Raw genomic sequence first — 14051 nt, 5'->3', positions numbered from 1 at the left:
TCACAATCACAGATTTTATTATATCATTAACATTTTAAATTTGACATGAAACACTGTGTTTATAAATGCTAATTTACATCCTAGAGGTTCACAGACAGTTTTAAATCTATGACAGTTTTTTAGAGCAGGGCACCATTAACTTTTATATATGTAGTGTTTCATGTCCACTGTAAAAGTGTTACTGCATGAATGTAAATATATTACCACCCCTGCCTACACATGCAGTGAAACCATATCAATATTGCTATTATGCCAATACCATTAGTCACTGGGATTTTAAGTCTCTTGGGATTGGGATCAAAAGTCTAATGGAAAGTGAAAGAGAAAGTTTTTTTGCTTTTTTGTTTTTGCTTTGAGCGGCGCAGCGGTTCGGCTTGTTCTGGATTCGATTGTAGTGGGAAATGAAGCTCGTCCCGGTGTTTGTGATCCTCGCTCACAGTAAGATCAGCTGGTCCTTGATTCATGATGTTTAGTGTAAAAATATATCAGCTGTTTAAATAGGAGTAAGAGCTTTCTGTCTCCCTCCTGCTGCTCCGCTCTGGTTTTTGTATCTGATTTAGAGCAGCTGTTCACAGGAGAGGGAAATGGAGAACGGCTTACATATGATCAAACCTTCAAAAACAAACTGAAATGATTGCTCAGAATTACTGAGAAGTTATTGATACAAAAAATCTGCTGTATTATTATTATTATTATTATTATTATTATTATTAAAATACATATTTGGCACAGGCCTGCTGGGTCAGTATATAGTGCACAAAGTAAGCTCCTTAAAGACTGGATGATCTGCTTCTCTATGTGTTTTTTTTAGGTGGTACTCTTGTCTGTATAGTGTATTTGCCATACTGACTTCAAGAAATAGTGGGAAATCTCACACGTACCAGACTTTTTCCCCTGTTGTGTGCAATTCAGTGAGTTATTTCTGTTTTTGTTGGCTGCATTGTCAGTTGCTACAGAACAGAGGTCACGTTTTAATGCTTCTACTCATGAACTCTGGTGAACATGGTGAAGTCAGAATTACTTTCTCCAGCTTTGTCTTCATAATTAAACGTCTGTGACTGTTTTGACAGTAAGACAGGTTTACAGCCTGCTCCTCCTCAATGAGACATTTAATGCACATTACTGTGATCACTGTTTGCTTTAGCCGCATACTGTAAGACAATGATCAACACTGATCTTTGTCATGGAACCAAAAGTCAGATCTGTTTTCTGGAACAGAGCCCAACTGTTCTTCAGACCCAGGAAATCAGAACAGCTCAAGATTCCTATGGAAGTTCACCCACCCAGATCATATTTACAGATGGGAATTGATAAGAATTTACCTGTTCTGATTCCATTATTGATTCTTATTGGCTGCACTCTGAACGAACCTTTTGTAAACCAGTGTGGCTGTTTTTGTTGTACCATTGCTGCTCTTGCATGCTTTTTTCTATCTGTCTCTGTCTGACAGCAGAGTCTGTTTTTTGCAGTATACTTGGGTATCCACTGACAGCAATGTAATGTCATGCCAAGAAAAGCACTTCTCTGTAGTGATCACTGTTATTTGTGATTGAACTGATGTAATTTCATGACACGTCACAAAGTCAGAGTCTGTCTCAGCACTGAATTTGTGGTCATTTATTGGTTTGAATAACAGTAGGAAAAAGTAGCAGAATGCAGTTTCTCTGGAAGGACCTTGTGTGGGTGGGTGAGGTTGGGTGATGTTAAAGCTTGTTTGTCCAAATATGCCCTGGATTCAAGATTCAAGAAGTTTACTGTCATGTACACAGCAAAACACAGTAGTTGCACAGAGAAGTGAAATTCTTCATTTGTGGGTTCCCTTCACACAACTAAATAGCAACTAACTAAAATAAAGAATAAACGTAACTCTTTTTTTTTTTTTTTTTTTTTTTTTTTTTTTCTAAATGACATCAGAAACAGCAGTATGCGACATTACGTGATGGCAGAGCTTCAGTTCATCCTTTGTCTTTTTTTTTTTTTTTTTTTTAATAAATAGGACAGGGGGAATGAATGAGAGAAAGAGGGGGAGAGAAAGAAAGAAAACCAAAGGGGAGAAGAGACGGTGAGAAGGGGGGGGAAGAGAGAGAAAAAAAAAAAAGAACTCCTGGGTCACCTGTATGGAGAAAAAAAAAAAAACAAACAAAAAAAACAAACAGAGGAGACAGCAAACAACAAAGAGCAACATAATAATAGAGAAAACAAAGCACCATCACAATAAACTAGCTAGTCATAGATATCAATATTTACTAAATAATAAACGATATTGTGCAGCACGCAAGATAGACAGCGCACAGTGTGCTTTGAGGTAGCAGCCAAGAAAGCTTTAGTCCGCGTCTGTGAATACCCATGTGTGCATACCTGTGTGGATCAGCATGCTTGCATTCCAAAGGTTTCTCCATGTAATGATCTGCTAGGGAGTGTGGGGGGGCCACAGCCCCGTCCTCCAGGGTGTGAAGCGGGTATGGAGGAGAATAAACGTAACTCTGAGCATAGAAAATAATAAATAACGTAAAACAAGTGATATGTTTGCATATGATAAATATGCAATAATAAGATGTTTATATTGTATGAAGTTGTGTTATGTTGTATATAAATGTACAAAATTGCAAATTTACAGGTTAAAGATAATTACAGTTCAACAATCAGTCAGTGATTCAGTAGCCTGATGGCCTGTGGATAGAAACTGGTTTTTAGTCTGGTTGTCCCTGCTTTTACCCTCCTGTAATGCTGCCAGATGGCAGGAGTGTGAACAGTGTGGGTGGGTGCGGTCCTTGATGATGTTGTGTGCCCTCTTCCTGACCCGAGTGTTGTAAATGCCCTGTAGTGGTTCCAGTTCTTCTCTAATTTTTGCATTCATTTTTCATACTGAAAGAAACATTTCTGAAAAGTCAGGTTCATTCATCCACACATTTAATTCCTATAATATTTTGACTATTTTAGGTTGAAGCGAAATGGAAGCAAAAAAGAAATTAAGCAAGAAATCCCCCCCCCCCCCCAAAAAAAAAAAAAATAAATAAAATAAAATAAAATAAAACAAACTGAGCATTGAAACCAAACTGGATTGTAGAGACTTGTACAGACAGACTTTATCTTATTAGATGCAGATAGTTTTCTTCTCACAGTCATGTAGGCACCAGCCTGAGATGAAGACACAACGTGCATCATAACTATTAACACAGCTTACAGTGAGTTGTTTTCCATCCGCACACTACAAGGTTACACACACACCAACAGTACACAGAAGTAAAATAAGGTGAAACACAAATTTTTCCCCATAGTGACAGAGAAACAAGAAAACTGGATGTACTTATTGTTTGTTAGTTAGTGAGCCTGATCTGGATCTCCTCGCCTCTAAATATGTGTTTTCTGTGGAACAGAAACTGAGTGAACATGTTTCTGTATCCCCAGTTTCCCAGCATGCCTCAGGGGTGGAGGTGGAGGTCTGTGAGGGGGAGGACTCTGCGCTACTGCCCTGTCAGGTTCCTGCTCCTTTATTTAAAGACGATGTAGTTGTTTGGAGACGTGATGATCTGAATCCTGCAATCATCCACACTCTCATCAAGGAACACGATGACATTATAAACCAAAACCCTCGTTACACCAGCAGAACATCAGTCCAGAAGGAAGCCCTGCAGACTGGAGACCTGAGCCTCACTCTGAGAAACCCTACAGTCTCTGACAGTGGAACCTACATCTGCACCACCCGCAGCTTCGGAGAGGACAGGAACACAACTGAAGTACAGTTGAAGGTCAAAGGTCAGGCTATGAAAAGTGTCTTTGCCCATCAACAGTGACCAGAGCTGATGAAAAAAACTACCCAACTACAGTAATAGCCTGACAAACAGTTTTCAACCAACTGCAACGTTTATTGAAGGTTCCCTCCAGAAAAGATGTCATCATGCTTACCTCTGAATAAAAGAGGTAAGCGTGATAAAAAGTAAAAAACAAAACACAACAGTAGCCTTAGGAAAAAAAACAGAGTAGCAGAACATTTAATCTTGATCATTTAATGCGTTTTAATAATTTACAAATCAGTGTTCATCGATATAATATACAAACAGACAATATACATGTCTGATAAGTAAGCTAGAAGTTTAGACAAAAACATGCCAGTCCTTTTTCTTGCTGGCAGTCAAAACAACAAAACAAAATGGTCCCAAAGTGGAATCCTGCAGGATGCCACATTTCCCCATCGAATCTAAAAAATCATTTTTTAAAATTTCAGAAATCTAAAATACTGCTGGAACAAGTGAAACTACTGTGGGTGATGTTCAGGTTGCTTGTGTTTTTTACAGGACCTTCTCCAGTCTGGGTCAAAGTTGTCCCAGCTGTCCTGATTCCCCTGGTTCTCTTGGCTGCTGCTGTTGCTGTCTTCATGAGCCTTGTATATAAAAGGATGAAGAAAACTGCAGGTAGTGTGTGTGTTTGTGTGTTGCAGACCTGGCCAGCTCCTGTGGGGATGTTGAGAGTTTCAATTTAAAATCTGATGACACGTACTGGTACTGACTTTCAGGAACAATGGAAATGTGCAGAGCTTCAGTAACTACAGAGCGATACTATGAAGATATGGGAAATAGTTGTTGATGCTAGGCTAAGAAGAAGAGTGATGATCAGTGAGCAGCAGTAGGACTTCATGCCAAGAGAGAGTACTATAGATGTGGTGTTTGGTGTAAGAGGCAGATGATCCATTTTGAGACCCCTAAAGGAAGAAGACTAATTTATACCCACAAGCTCTGCCTTCAGTTCCTCACTGATGTTGTTTACAGTTTTGTTTCTCAAGTTATGAATGTTGTCCGTGCAGTTGCCTTCACAAGAACAAAAGCTGCCCTTGATAAGAAGCAAACATATTCATGGAGGAATGCTATACTGATAAAATCTCCTACAAGAGGTCAAAGACATGTAGAATGAAGTGGGAAATTTTTTTTTTTTTAAACTAAAAAAAAAAAGACGTCTTTAACCTTGAATGGAGAAGACAGACATTTTCTGTCAGATATCAATAAATCCAGCACCAGTCAGGCATTATATGTATCCTATACTTTTATCTTCACACATAAAACCTGAATATATGATAGGATGAATTAACACATTGGTTATGGTTCTTTCGTTTTTTTTTTTTTTTACATATCTGATTAACAGATTTTTGGCACGCCTTTCCTGAAACAGTCTTCCCACAGATCTCTATCCCCTCCCAGTCTTCCGTGCAATAGGTGATTATGTGATCTCCACTAAGCCACACAGCCTGCTGTTATCCACATTATAGAAAGACATTTTTTTTAAAAAAAAAAAGTGATTTACTGCTGCTGTTTGCTACAGTTGATGTTCTTCTCTGCTCTCTCAGTTTGCCAGCTCAAAGCAGTGGACGTGACAGAGGGTGCAGAAAGTGTCCTGCTGCCCTTTGAATCCAAAAAATGTAAGAGAGAGGACATCATAGTGGAGTGGAAACGTATCCAAGATAAAGAAGTCAAGGCAATCGTATATGAGCAGGGTCGGACACAGCATCATAAAAACAACAAATCGTTCCGACGCCACACAGAGATGAAGAAAGACCCACGGACTTCAGGAAATGCCAGTCTGACTCTGAGAAATGTTAGCTGTGAAGATGGAGGTGTTTACATCTGCACCTTCTGCGACAATGAGGGAAAGACCCTGGAGCAGCAAGTGGTGGTGCTCTTGGTTCATGGTCAGTATAAGAGAATTTGACCTAAAAGCTCCTGCTGAACACATTCATGTCCATTAGTAATATTGACAGTTATATTTCTGTGAAGGTTAGTGACCTCACATGAAAATGCTGTTAGTGTGATAAAAACACAAGAACTGATGTATACTTTGACAGAAAATAAACAGAGCAGTCACCTTAATTGGAGTCATGTGACTTCATGCATTTACCAGGACTCTGTGATCTGACTCACTGTTGTGTTTCTCCTCTGCAGAGGGATGGCTGAAAACCATCAGAGGTTTGTTCCACATTGGCACAGAAAACAATGAAGACTCCGCCACTCCACTTTCTCTTCTTCCAAAGTAACTCTGTTTACTGCAGTCAGTATGAGTTATCTGAAGCTTTTGGTTGATTGTTGCTTTGATTATCAGAGAAACTACTGTTTGATTTCTTCATTCAACCATTTCTATTTACACTCTGTAGACAGAAATTGTCTTCTGTGGTCTGTGCACTACATTTTGGACTGGCTGTATTCTCTTGACAAGAACAACTTGTTACTTTAACTTATCCAAAACATTAATTTGCCTTTATAGGCTATAGTGTGAGTGTGTGTGAACAGATAAAAATGCTCAGATTAGAGCACTGCAGAAATGTGTGTGACTGGTAGAATAATGACTTGTAGTAGAAAGCTATTTAATGCTCAACTTGAATATAGGAAGGTTCTGTATAAGTACCAGTTCACTATGCATAAATGCACAGGAAAGCTCAGATGTCCAAGTTTTCCAACAGCACTTGAACAAAGCTTGCACAGTCAGAGTCTTAAAAGAGGATTTTTAAAAGAAAGAAAAGTCAGTAGATAATAATTGATACTAAAAAGACCAACAGCGCCTCCTTCAACTGACACATCACCACAGACAGGCACACAGCCCCGCCCCTCACTAGCAGCTAAACAGTGAGGTTTCAGCAGTGAGTAAAGCTCCTGTTTTAATAGTGTTGAAATATTGAAGAGTTAACATAAATGTTAACCTGGCTCCTCATTAGCAATTACCTGATAGCCACTTTACCTGTCTGTTTTGTTAAGGTAGTGGCTATGGCTACTAAATTAGATCATTTTTAATAACAATATACTATATAATGTTAAAACTGCACACAAATATAATGTAACCTGTGTGTGTCTGGTAACCCGTGCACACATTTTTTACCAATCTGTAAGTGAAAGAAAAGAATGTCACAAATATTTGTAGACATTTGTATCCACAGAAAACCTTTTAGCAGTTAGTCATCACATCTGTGTAAAATCTGTTTGAGTCATTCATGTTTAATTAGTTGGTGATGTGTCAATTTTTAATAATAGTTACACAAAAATCACTGCACATGAGTTGTATGGGTCATTTTTGCACATTTGTTACTAGCCTAATTCCTCTCTGTATGGCTCTTCATCCCCAAAGCAGCCTAAAGTTTTGTGTTTAAATGTAAGAAATATTCTATAAGATTGAGAAAACAAAAACTGATTGAAAGACTAAAGTGCTTCATGTTAGGGTTAAAAGACAAACGGGATAATTAACAAAGACACTAACAACACAAACTGTGCACATTAATTTATAAAATATATGTAAAAAACTGCGAATGGGGAAAAAATGGCAATGAATTGAACCATTAAATGTTGGACAAGGGTCATATAATTGGCTATTCATTCGAGGCTATGCTCCTTTTTAATCAGTGGAGTAGATATGGACATTGTTAAAAAAAAAAAAAAGGTCAATGACTCTAACTGAAGTACTATGTAGCTGTCACGGTTCTGTGTCCGTTGGACCCAGTATTTTGAGTTTATTATGTTTTGGATTAATTTTGCATCATGGATTGTTTTCTTGTTCTCTTGTTGTGCTTGTGATGATTATTATTTGAGTTTCATGTTTCTGTTATCCATGTTTTAGGAATTGTGGTTTCATGCATAGTTCAGTTCATTTTTCAGTTAGAAAAAGCATGAAACTTGTTATCAGAGGTAGAAATTCCTAACAAAGAGTTTTGCACTTTCATTTGATAACACATACTGTTTATGTATATTTAACATCACATGCTGACACAAAGGATTATGGTATAACTATAATTAACACAGCTTGTGTAGTCTTTAAATAGATGAGTGTTTTTAAGAGCACATTATTTTTTCTAATTCAGCAGTTAATATAAGCACTGTATGTTTATTTCAAAGATAATAATTTATAACACTCCTTGTAATTCATTAAAATCAGATCAACTTTTATTTTCAAAGGTAAATAAAGTATATCAGCCAACATACTGGACAATGTTCTGCTGAACAACACACATATTACCAATATTGTAGCTGGTGTTATCTGGTAAGATGGTGTTGAGTTTTTTGGTCTAAATAACCCAAAATGTGATGTCCACATATGTGGACGTCAGGTCCAAGGAGGTTAAGGATGGTTTGTTTGTCCGTCTAGGCATTACTGCTTGAATTACTGTCATGAATTTAGGTCAGGGGTCCCCAACTCCAGGCCTCGAGGGCCAGTGTCCTGCAGGTTTTAGATCTCACTCTGGGTCTACACACCTGAATCAAATGATTAGTTCATTACCAGGCCTCTGGAGAACTGCAAAACATGTTGAGGAGGTAATTTAGCCATTCGAATTAGCTGTGTTCGATCAAAGACACATTTAAAAACTGCAGGACACTGGCCCTCGAGGCTTGGAGTTGGGGACCCCTGATTTAGGTGATCCAAATACAATTGCCTGAAGAAAGTGTTTAACATTGTCCAAACTTCCCTCAAGTACAGTGGCTATCGATGTGGGTTGGAGATGCAATGACCTTGAACCTGCAGGTGACCACACCATCTGTGACGAAGGGCTCATCTCTTCTTTTTGCTATAGATTTCCTGCATGGAAACAATTGCATGCTTTACAAACTAAACTTGCTCTACCCATTTCATTTATCTGCGACCGGGTCGCGGGGACAGCAGTCTAAGCAGAAAACTTCAGACCTCCCTCTCCAGCTTATCCATGGTAACTCCTTCAGGTCCTGGGTCTGATCGAGGGCCTCCTCCCGGTGGTACACGGCCAGTACACCTCACCAGGGAGACGCCTAGAAGGAATCCTTGTCAGATGCCAGAACCACCTTAGCCAGGTCAGGAATCAGGATGAGGAAGAAATTAGGTCAGATCAGTGCAGGTTTTCGCACAGTACATTGCACATTTACTGTGATATTGTCAGGTATGTTGTATAATTTATGTACACCTTCTCCATCCCATTTCATCTGTCTGTTTTCTGTGCCAAGTTTTTTTTCTGTTTAAATGGAAACACAAAGACGTACTTTTGTTTATATTTAGTGTATAAAGTGTATATCTATTTTCTTACTGTTCTTATATCTATTTGGTTTTTTGCACTGATGTAATTGGAGCCTCGTAGTCTCGTCTCTCTATATACTATACTGTATATAGCGGAAATGACAGATGTTTACTTTGACTTTTTTTTTAAATCTTTTGTACAGAGCAGCATCCCTTTTGTCACAGATATGTTTATTAATATACATTGGATGTCCCCGGGCACACAAATTAGGCTTAACTAGGAAAAACAGCAGCTTAAAAAGGATTTTTGACTGAGGATAATGGTGTCAGACTTTCCCATTTTAATGCAGACATTTAAAGCTATTGCAAAGCTTGTTGACTTTGGGAATGATGCTGTTCAGCGGTGGCTGCAGTTCCCTGGCAGAGAGGGCTCTGTTCCTGATGGAAGAGATGAAGGAACAACCTGTTAGTCCATCAAATGTGTGTAGTAGCACTGAGACAGAGACAAGAATCTCAGTCTGCAGCTGTGACTTAATGTCATGGTCCTGAGTCTGAGGACTCAGTGTTTTGTGTTTCCTTATGCTTTTGTTCATTCCGAGTGTGTATTCTGTTGTGATTTTGCCATTTGTTAGGTTTCTGTTCTTTGCCTGCCTGCTCCCACTTCTCTGTGTTCCCTCTGTCTGTCCATGGTGTTATTGTGTCTGCTCATGAGTCTGCCTGTCAAATTCAGTGTCCTGTCTGATTCTCTGTGTCTGTTAGTTTCCTGTTTTATTCTGAAAGTTCATGTCTCATGTCAGTGTGTTCAGTTTTACCTCTCCCCTGTCTCGTTAGCCTTATTGCTCCCAGCTGTGTCTCCCTCCTGTGGCCCATTCCCTGATTACTCCCCGTGTATTTAAGCCCTGTGTTTTCCTGTGGTCTCTGTCGCGTCGTCTGTTTAGTTCCATGTCAGTCTGCATTATTCTGTTACCTGGTATTCATTCTGTGTCTCTCTGCCATCTCTCTTTGTGCATTTCGCTCCTCCTCCCGTGAGTGTTTGGTTTAAGTTTTGTTCTTTAGTTTTCCCAGTTTAGGTTTGTTTACTCCCCGCTCTGCTCTTCCTGTTTTGTCACCTTCTCACCGTTGTAAATAAACACTCACTCGCACCCCAGTCGGTACCTGCATTTTGGATCCTTTTTTCAATACACCACACGACTGCTGTGCAGCCGTGACACTTAAGGCATAATACCTGTCCGGGTTGCATGTGTAAACTTTGTGAGAAAGCCATCGCTCAGGGAAATGTGTAAAAGCTGGTGAGCCTTTAGAACAAGTGTAGCTATTGTGTGGCAATCAAAACAAAATGTGAATATTAAATCAAAATGCCTGACTTTCATAAAAATGTGTTTCTCTCAAGTCTCTTTTTTTCTAATGAAAATGAGCTACATTCAAGTCAAAATTATTACAAAATAAATGAATAAAGTTGTATTTTTTGTTTAGTTTTTGTGTGTTTGAAGTCTCCTCTTTGATGTGTTGACTATGCGTGTACAATAGAAGGACAGCCTTTCTAAAAGGGGGGAACAGCAGGGGGTAATTACGGAAGTAGAAAGATGTGTAGTTCTGATTAAATCAGCTCTTCCTCACACAGAGTGATAAAACTAAGCTCAAGGATTCTGAGACAAAGCACATAAATGTTGAAAAACCATTAAAAATACTGGTCACTTCAAAAAACAAAACAAGAAGCTTTTTACAGCTGATGCAGGAAATTATTTTTATAAAAGTCACTTTGGTTTTCAAAGTAGGAGAGTATCGCAGTTTCAGTATCGTTATCCAAACTGTGACTGAAGCAAGAGCACGAGTCTCTGTTTAAAAGGTTGAGTATGAAGGTAAAAAGAAATATACAGCACGTTGATGTGCTGATATGTGAGATCTGCCAGAAGCAGGAGGCTCGGTCAAACTTCATCAGAAGATTGGACATTTTCATAGTTCACTGCTCCATCATCAACCTCATCTTTGCACATCTGTAAAATACAGAACAATGAACGTCATTAAAACTGTAACTGCATTTTGCATTTAGCACAATCAGACTAATAAGCCGACAAAGTAAAGATTTTCTTTTATCCTGATGGGTTCTACTTGTTCATGAGCCAGAAAATACAGTTTTATCCACAATTCAGTGTGATCGCCTATTTATTGTGTATACTTTGTCCGAAAAAAGTTAACAAACTCACCGTGTTTTCCTCCATCTGTGCTTTTTTCCCTAAAAGGACCAAGTAAGGAGTCAACTTTAGCTTCCACAAACAAAATCTTGTTCATATATGATTATTCTCACCAACTCTTATCCAGATGTTGACGATCACAACAGCAGCATTAAGTGCTGCTAAACCCAGAGCCACAATGATGAGCCTGTACAAGGACCAGCCTGGGAAGATAAAGAAAACACGAAAAGCATATTTGAAATGTATTTTTCTTTGCAAAACACACAACACAAACCTCAAACTTTTCGTTCTGAAATTCAGAAAGCGGAGGAAAAATGATACAGAGGACAAGTTGGCATTACTTTGTAATTTTCTTGAACCTTCCATGCTTTCCAACTCTTTTGTCCCCAGACCTGCTCTTACTGTATTTCCAATTGTGATTTCCAATTTAACTGTTGTTGTTGTAATTGTTTGTTTGTTTGTTTGTTCACCTAAATGAAAAAAGAAGATTCAGTGGCCCTTTCACTAATAAATTGTCTGTATAAATTGTCTGTCAGTTAAAACTTTAAGTTGTTAAAATAAACAAATAATGTGAAGTTACTTTCAAAATTTTATCATAATCATTAAAATCTCTCCTCCTTTCTTACCTGATGAATGAGGGCTGAAGGTAAAAAGCTGCTCTTTGCCATCTTCTGTTGTTACGTTACACTTAAAGTCAGAGTTAGATATGTGACTGTATAAAGAATTTACAAAAGTCACAGTAGCAGAGCAGGACGACTGTAATGTTTTTATGTTTGAGTAATCTCTATTCAGACCTTCACTGTAATGGATCCACTTCACTTTGTGTTCACAATGTCCATGTACCTGCACAGAGCAGTTTAAAGTCACCTGATCCCTGCTCTTCTGTTCAGTCACTGGTGAAGATAAACGCAAGAAGAATTAAAAAGTATGAATACATTTCTTTTCACTAAATGTAATGTTTCATGATGTTGCTCTAACAACACAGTTTGAACTTCAACATATTGTGGTGTAAATACTCACTGATGACATCAGACAGATAAACCACAGCATCTGGACCTTGCTGTTTCCCTGGATTGCCTCTAAACTGTCTGCAGGTGTAACGACCAACATCCTCAGCTGTGACCTTCTTTATAACCAGTGAACATTCTGCTGTAACACTCAGTCTGTCTGATTTGACTGTTTCTTTGATTTGTCCAAGATTAACCAGCTCTACTGCTGCTTTTCCTCTTGAATCAGTGAAGAGCCAGGTGGTAGTGTCACAGCTGTGATGGTTTTTGATCATGTTTTCACAAGGCAAAGTGACTTTATCTCCATCTCTGACAGTGAAGGAGAGTGAAAGATCTCCACTTAGATCTCCTGAGAATATAACAGAAAAAAAAAACAATAGTTGTCTGAACGGAGACGATTTACATTCTTATTACAAAAGAACTAACAAAAAACTTGATTTGGGTTGTCAAACAAAAGCACAGCTCTCTTGGATTTCAAAATAAAGTAAAACTCAAAAGAAGAAAAAAAAATCTCTTACGTGTTACATGTATCCTTACCTTCAAACTGAAGCACAAATATAAAAAAAACACAGACCTTGTAATACATCTAGATACACGGAGAGCTTCCTTTAATTAGTGAATCATAATGTCCTCATAAAGACTTTCAGCTTACTCTTAACAACCAGTTCAAAACAAGTTCAGCTGATTTGCTCCACAAAGACTCCAAAGGAGGAATATAAAAATAAATGCAGAAAGCAAACAAAGTATCACAGCATAAAAGCTAAAGTAGGTAAAAGAAAATTGATGTAGAAATTACACCTAATAATTGAGACAAAACAAGAGTTTGGTGACTATTGTAACTGAACATACTTATCAATATCAGACGTCTATCATTAAGACAGTGAATTATTCAAAACTACTTCATGCATCTGTTAATCTTAACAATAATCTGTTCAGTAAGTTAGATGCTGATAAAGTGTTACAGTAGGAAGAGGTTTTCAAAGCTAATTAATTTTCATATCTGAAAATGTGTGTTTGAAATTTGTTGTTGAGATTAAGTAAAATAGCAAAAAGGTTTTAGTTGTAAATAAAGGTTTCCTTACCTGAAAAAAGAAGCAACAGAAACAGAGAAATGTTGAAGAATTTGTGTTCAATCATCACGTTTTGTTCTGGTTTTCCTTCTTATTTTGTCACATCTATAACTGGCAAACTCTGTTGTACTTGTCAAAGACACATGCCTATCTAGTTTACTTCCTGTCTCCTCCTCATTCAGGCTGTGGTCATTTTCAATGTTATGGTTATTTCTTGTATTTATTTTTTAATGTAGATCATATGAATTCCCTCAGTTTTTCAAATGTGTAGACCCCTTCTCAACCAAACTGACACTGCAGTCTTACTAATTTTGGTGGAGGTAAATAAGAGTAATTTTATAGGATATTAAATAATGTGTTGTAGAGTTTTATCTCCACTAAAGCCACAGCACACTTCCTGTCCACTGCCATATATCAAAGTATGCATTTGTACCAATTGTCTTGTGCAAACTCATATTGCTTGTTCAGTGTTTAACAGAATCCATGTTGGTGATGGTAAGCAAGACTTTGCTCTTAATGATTTAGCTTGTTTAATTCATTTTTAATGAGCAGCAGCAGAGCGGGGGAGGTGTTATCCACAAATGACCAGAATAAACATAAGTGGGAATATTTTGTATTTTAGATTGCTTTACTTTCTTGCAACCTAAAAAAATGTATTTAGTTCTCAGGTCCTAGTTGCTTTGGCTTTATTCCTCCCTTAGTGTAAAAGCTAGTTCTGTTCATGTGGATGCAGTGGCAGGTTTTCACATTTTCAGTGCCACTCATTCAAGTGACTGCTTTAGTCTCATCCTTTCCCCATCCTTATAACACTGGATTTGCATAATGACTGA

At 38.0% G+C, this 14051-nt stretch overlaps 2 protein-coding genes across 2 annotated transcripts; one reads left to right on the top strand and one right to left on the bottom strand.

Moving 5' to 3' along the window:
• Positions 1–277: 277 nt before the first annotated feature.
• LOC146558342 (uncharacterized) lies at positions 278–8081 on the top strand. The gene is made up of 5 exons (XM_085248184.1): positions 278–438; positions 3409–3756; positions 4296–4415; positions 5339–5680; positions 5931–8081. The coding sequence occupies exons 1-5, from the start codon at positions 402–404 to the stop codon at positions 6020–6022; spliced, it is 939 nt and encodes a 312-aa protein (XP_085104310.1). The 5' UTR covers positions 278–401; the 3' UTR covers positions 6023–8081.
• Positions 8082–10689: 2608 nt separating this feature from the next.
• On the bottom strand, positions 10690–13326 carry LOC146558341 (uncharacterized). Its single transcript, XM_085248156.1, has 7 exons — positions 13234–13326; positions 12165–12500; positions 11771–12037; positions 11486–11614; positions 11258–11347; positions 11157–11185; positions 10690–10946 (listed from the first exon to the last, which is right to left on the bottom strand). The coding sequence occupies exons 1-7, from the start codon at positions 13286–13288 to the stop codon at positions 10878–10880; spliced, it is 975 nt and encodes a 324-aa protein (XP_085104282.1). The 5' UTR covers positions 13289–13326; the 3' UTR covers positions 10690–10877.
• Positions 13327–14051: the final 725 nt, after the last annotated feature.

Source organism: Mchenga conophoros, linkage group LG15 (assembly GCF_057382185.1).
Source record: "Mchenga conophoros isolate Kocher_MC1m ecotype Shallow Benthic linkage group LG15, M_conophoros_male_GT1.1, whole genome shotgun sequence".
Classification (NCBI taxonomy): Eukaryota; Metazoa; Chordata; class Actinopteri; order Cichliformes; family Cichlidae; genus Mchenga; species Mchenga conophoros.
This window is presented reverse-complemented; position numbering and strand designations above follow the sequence as displayed.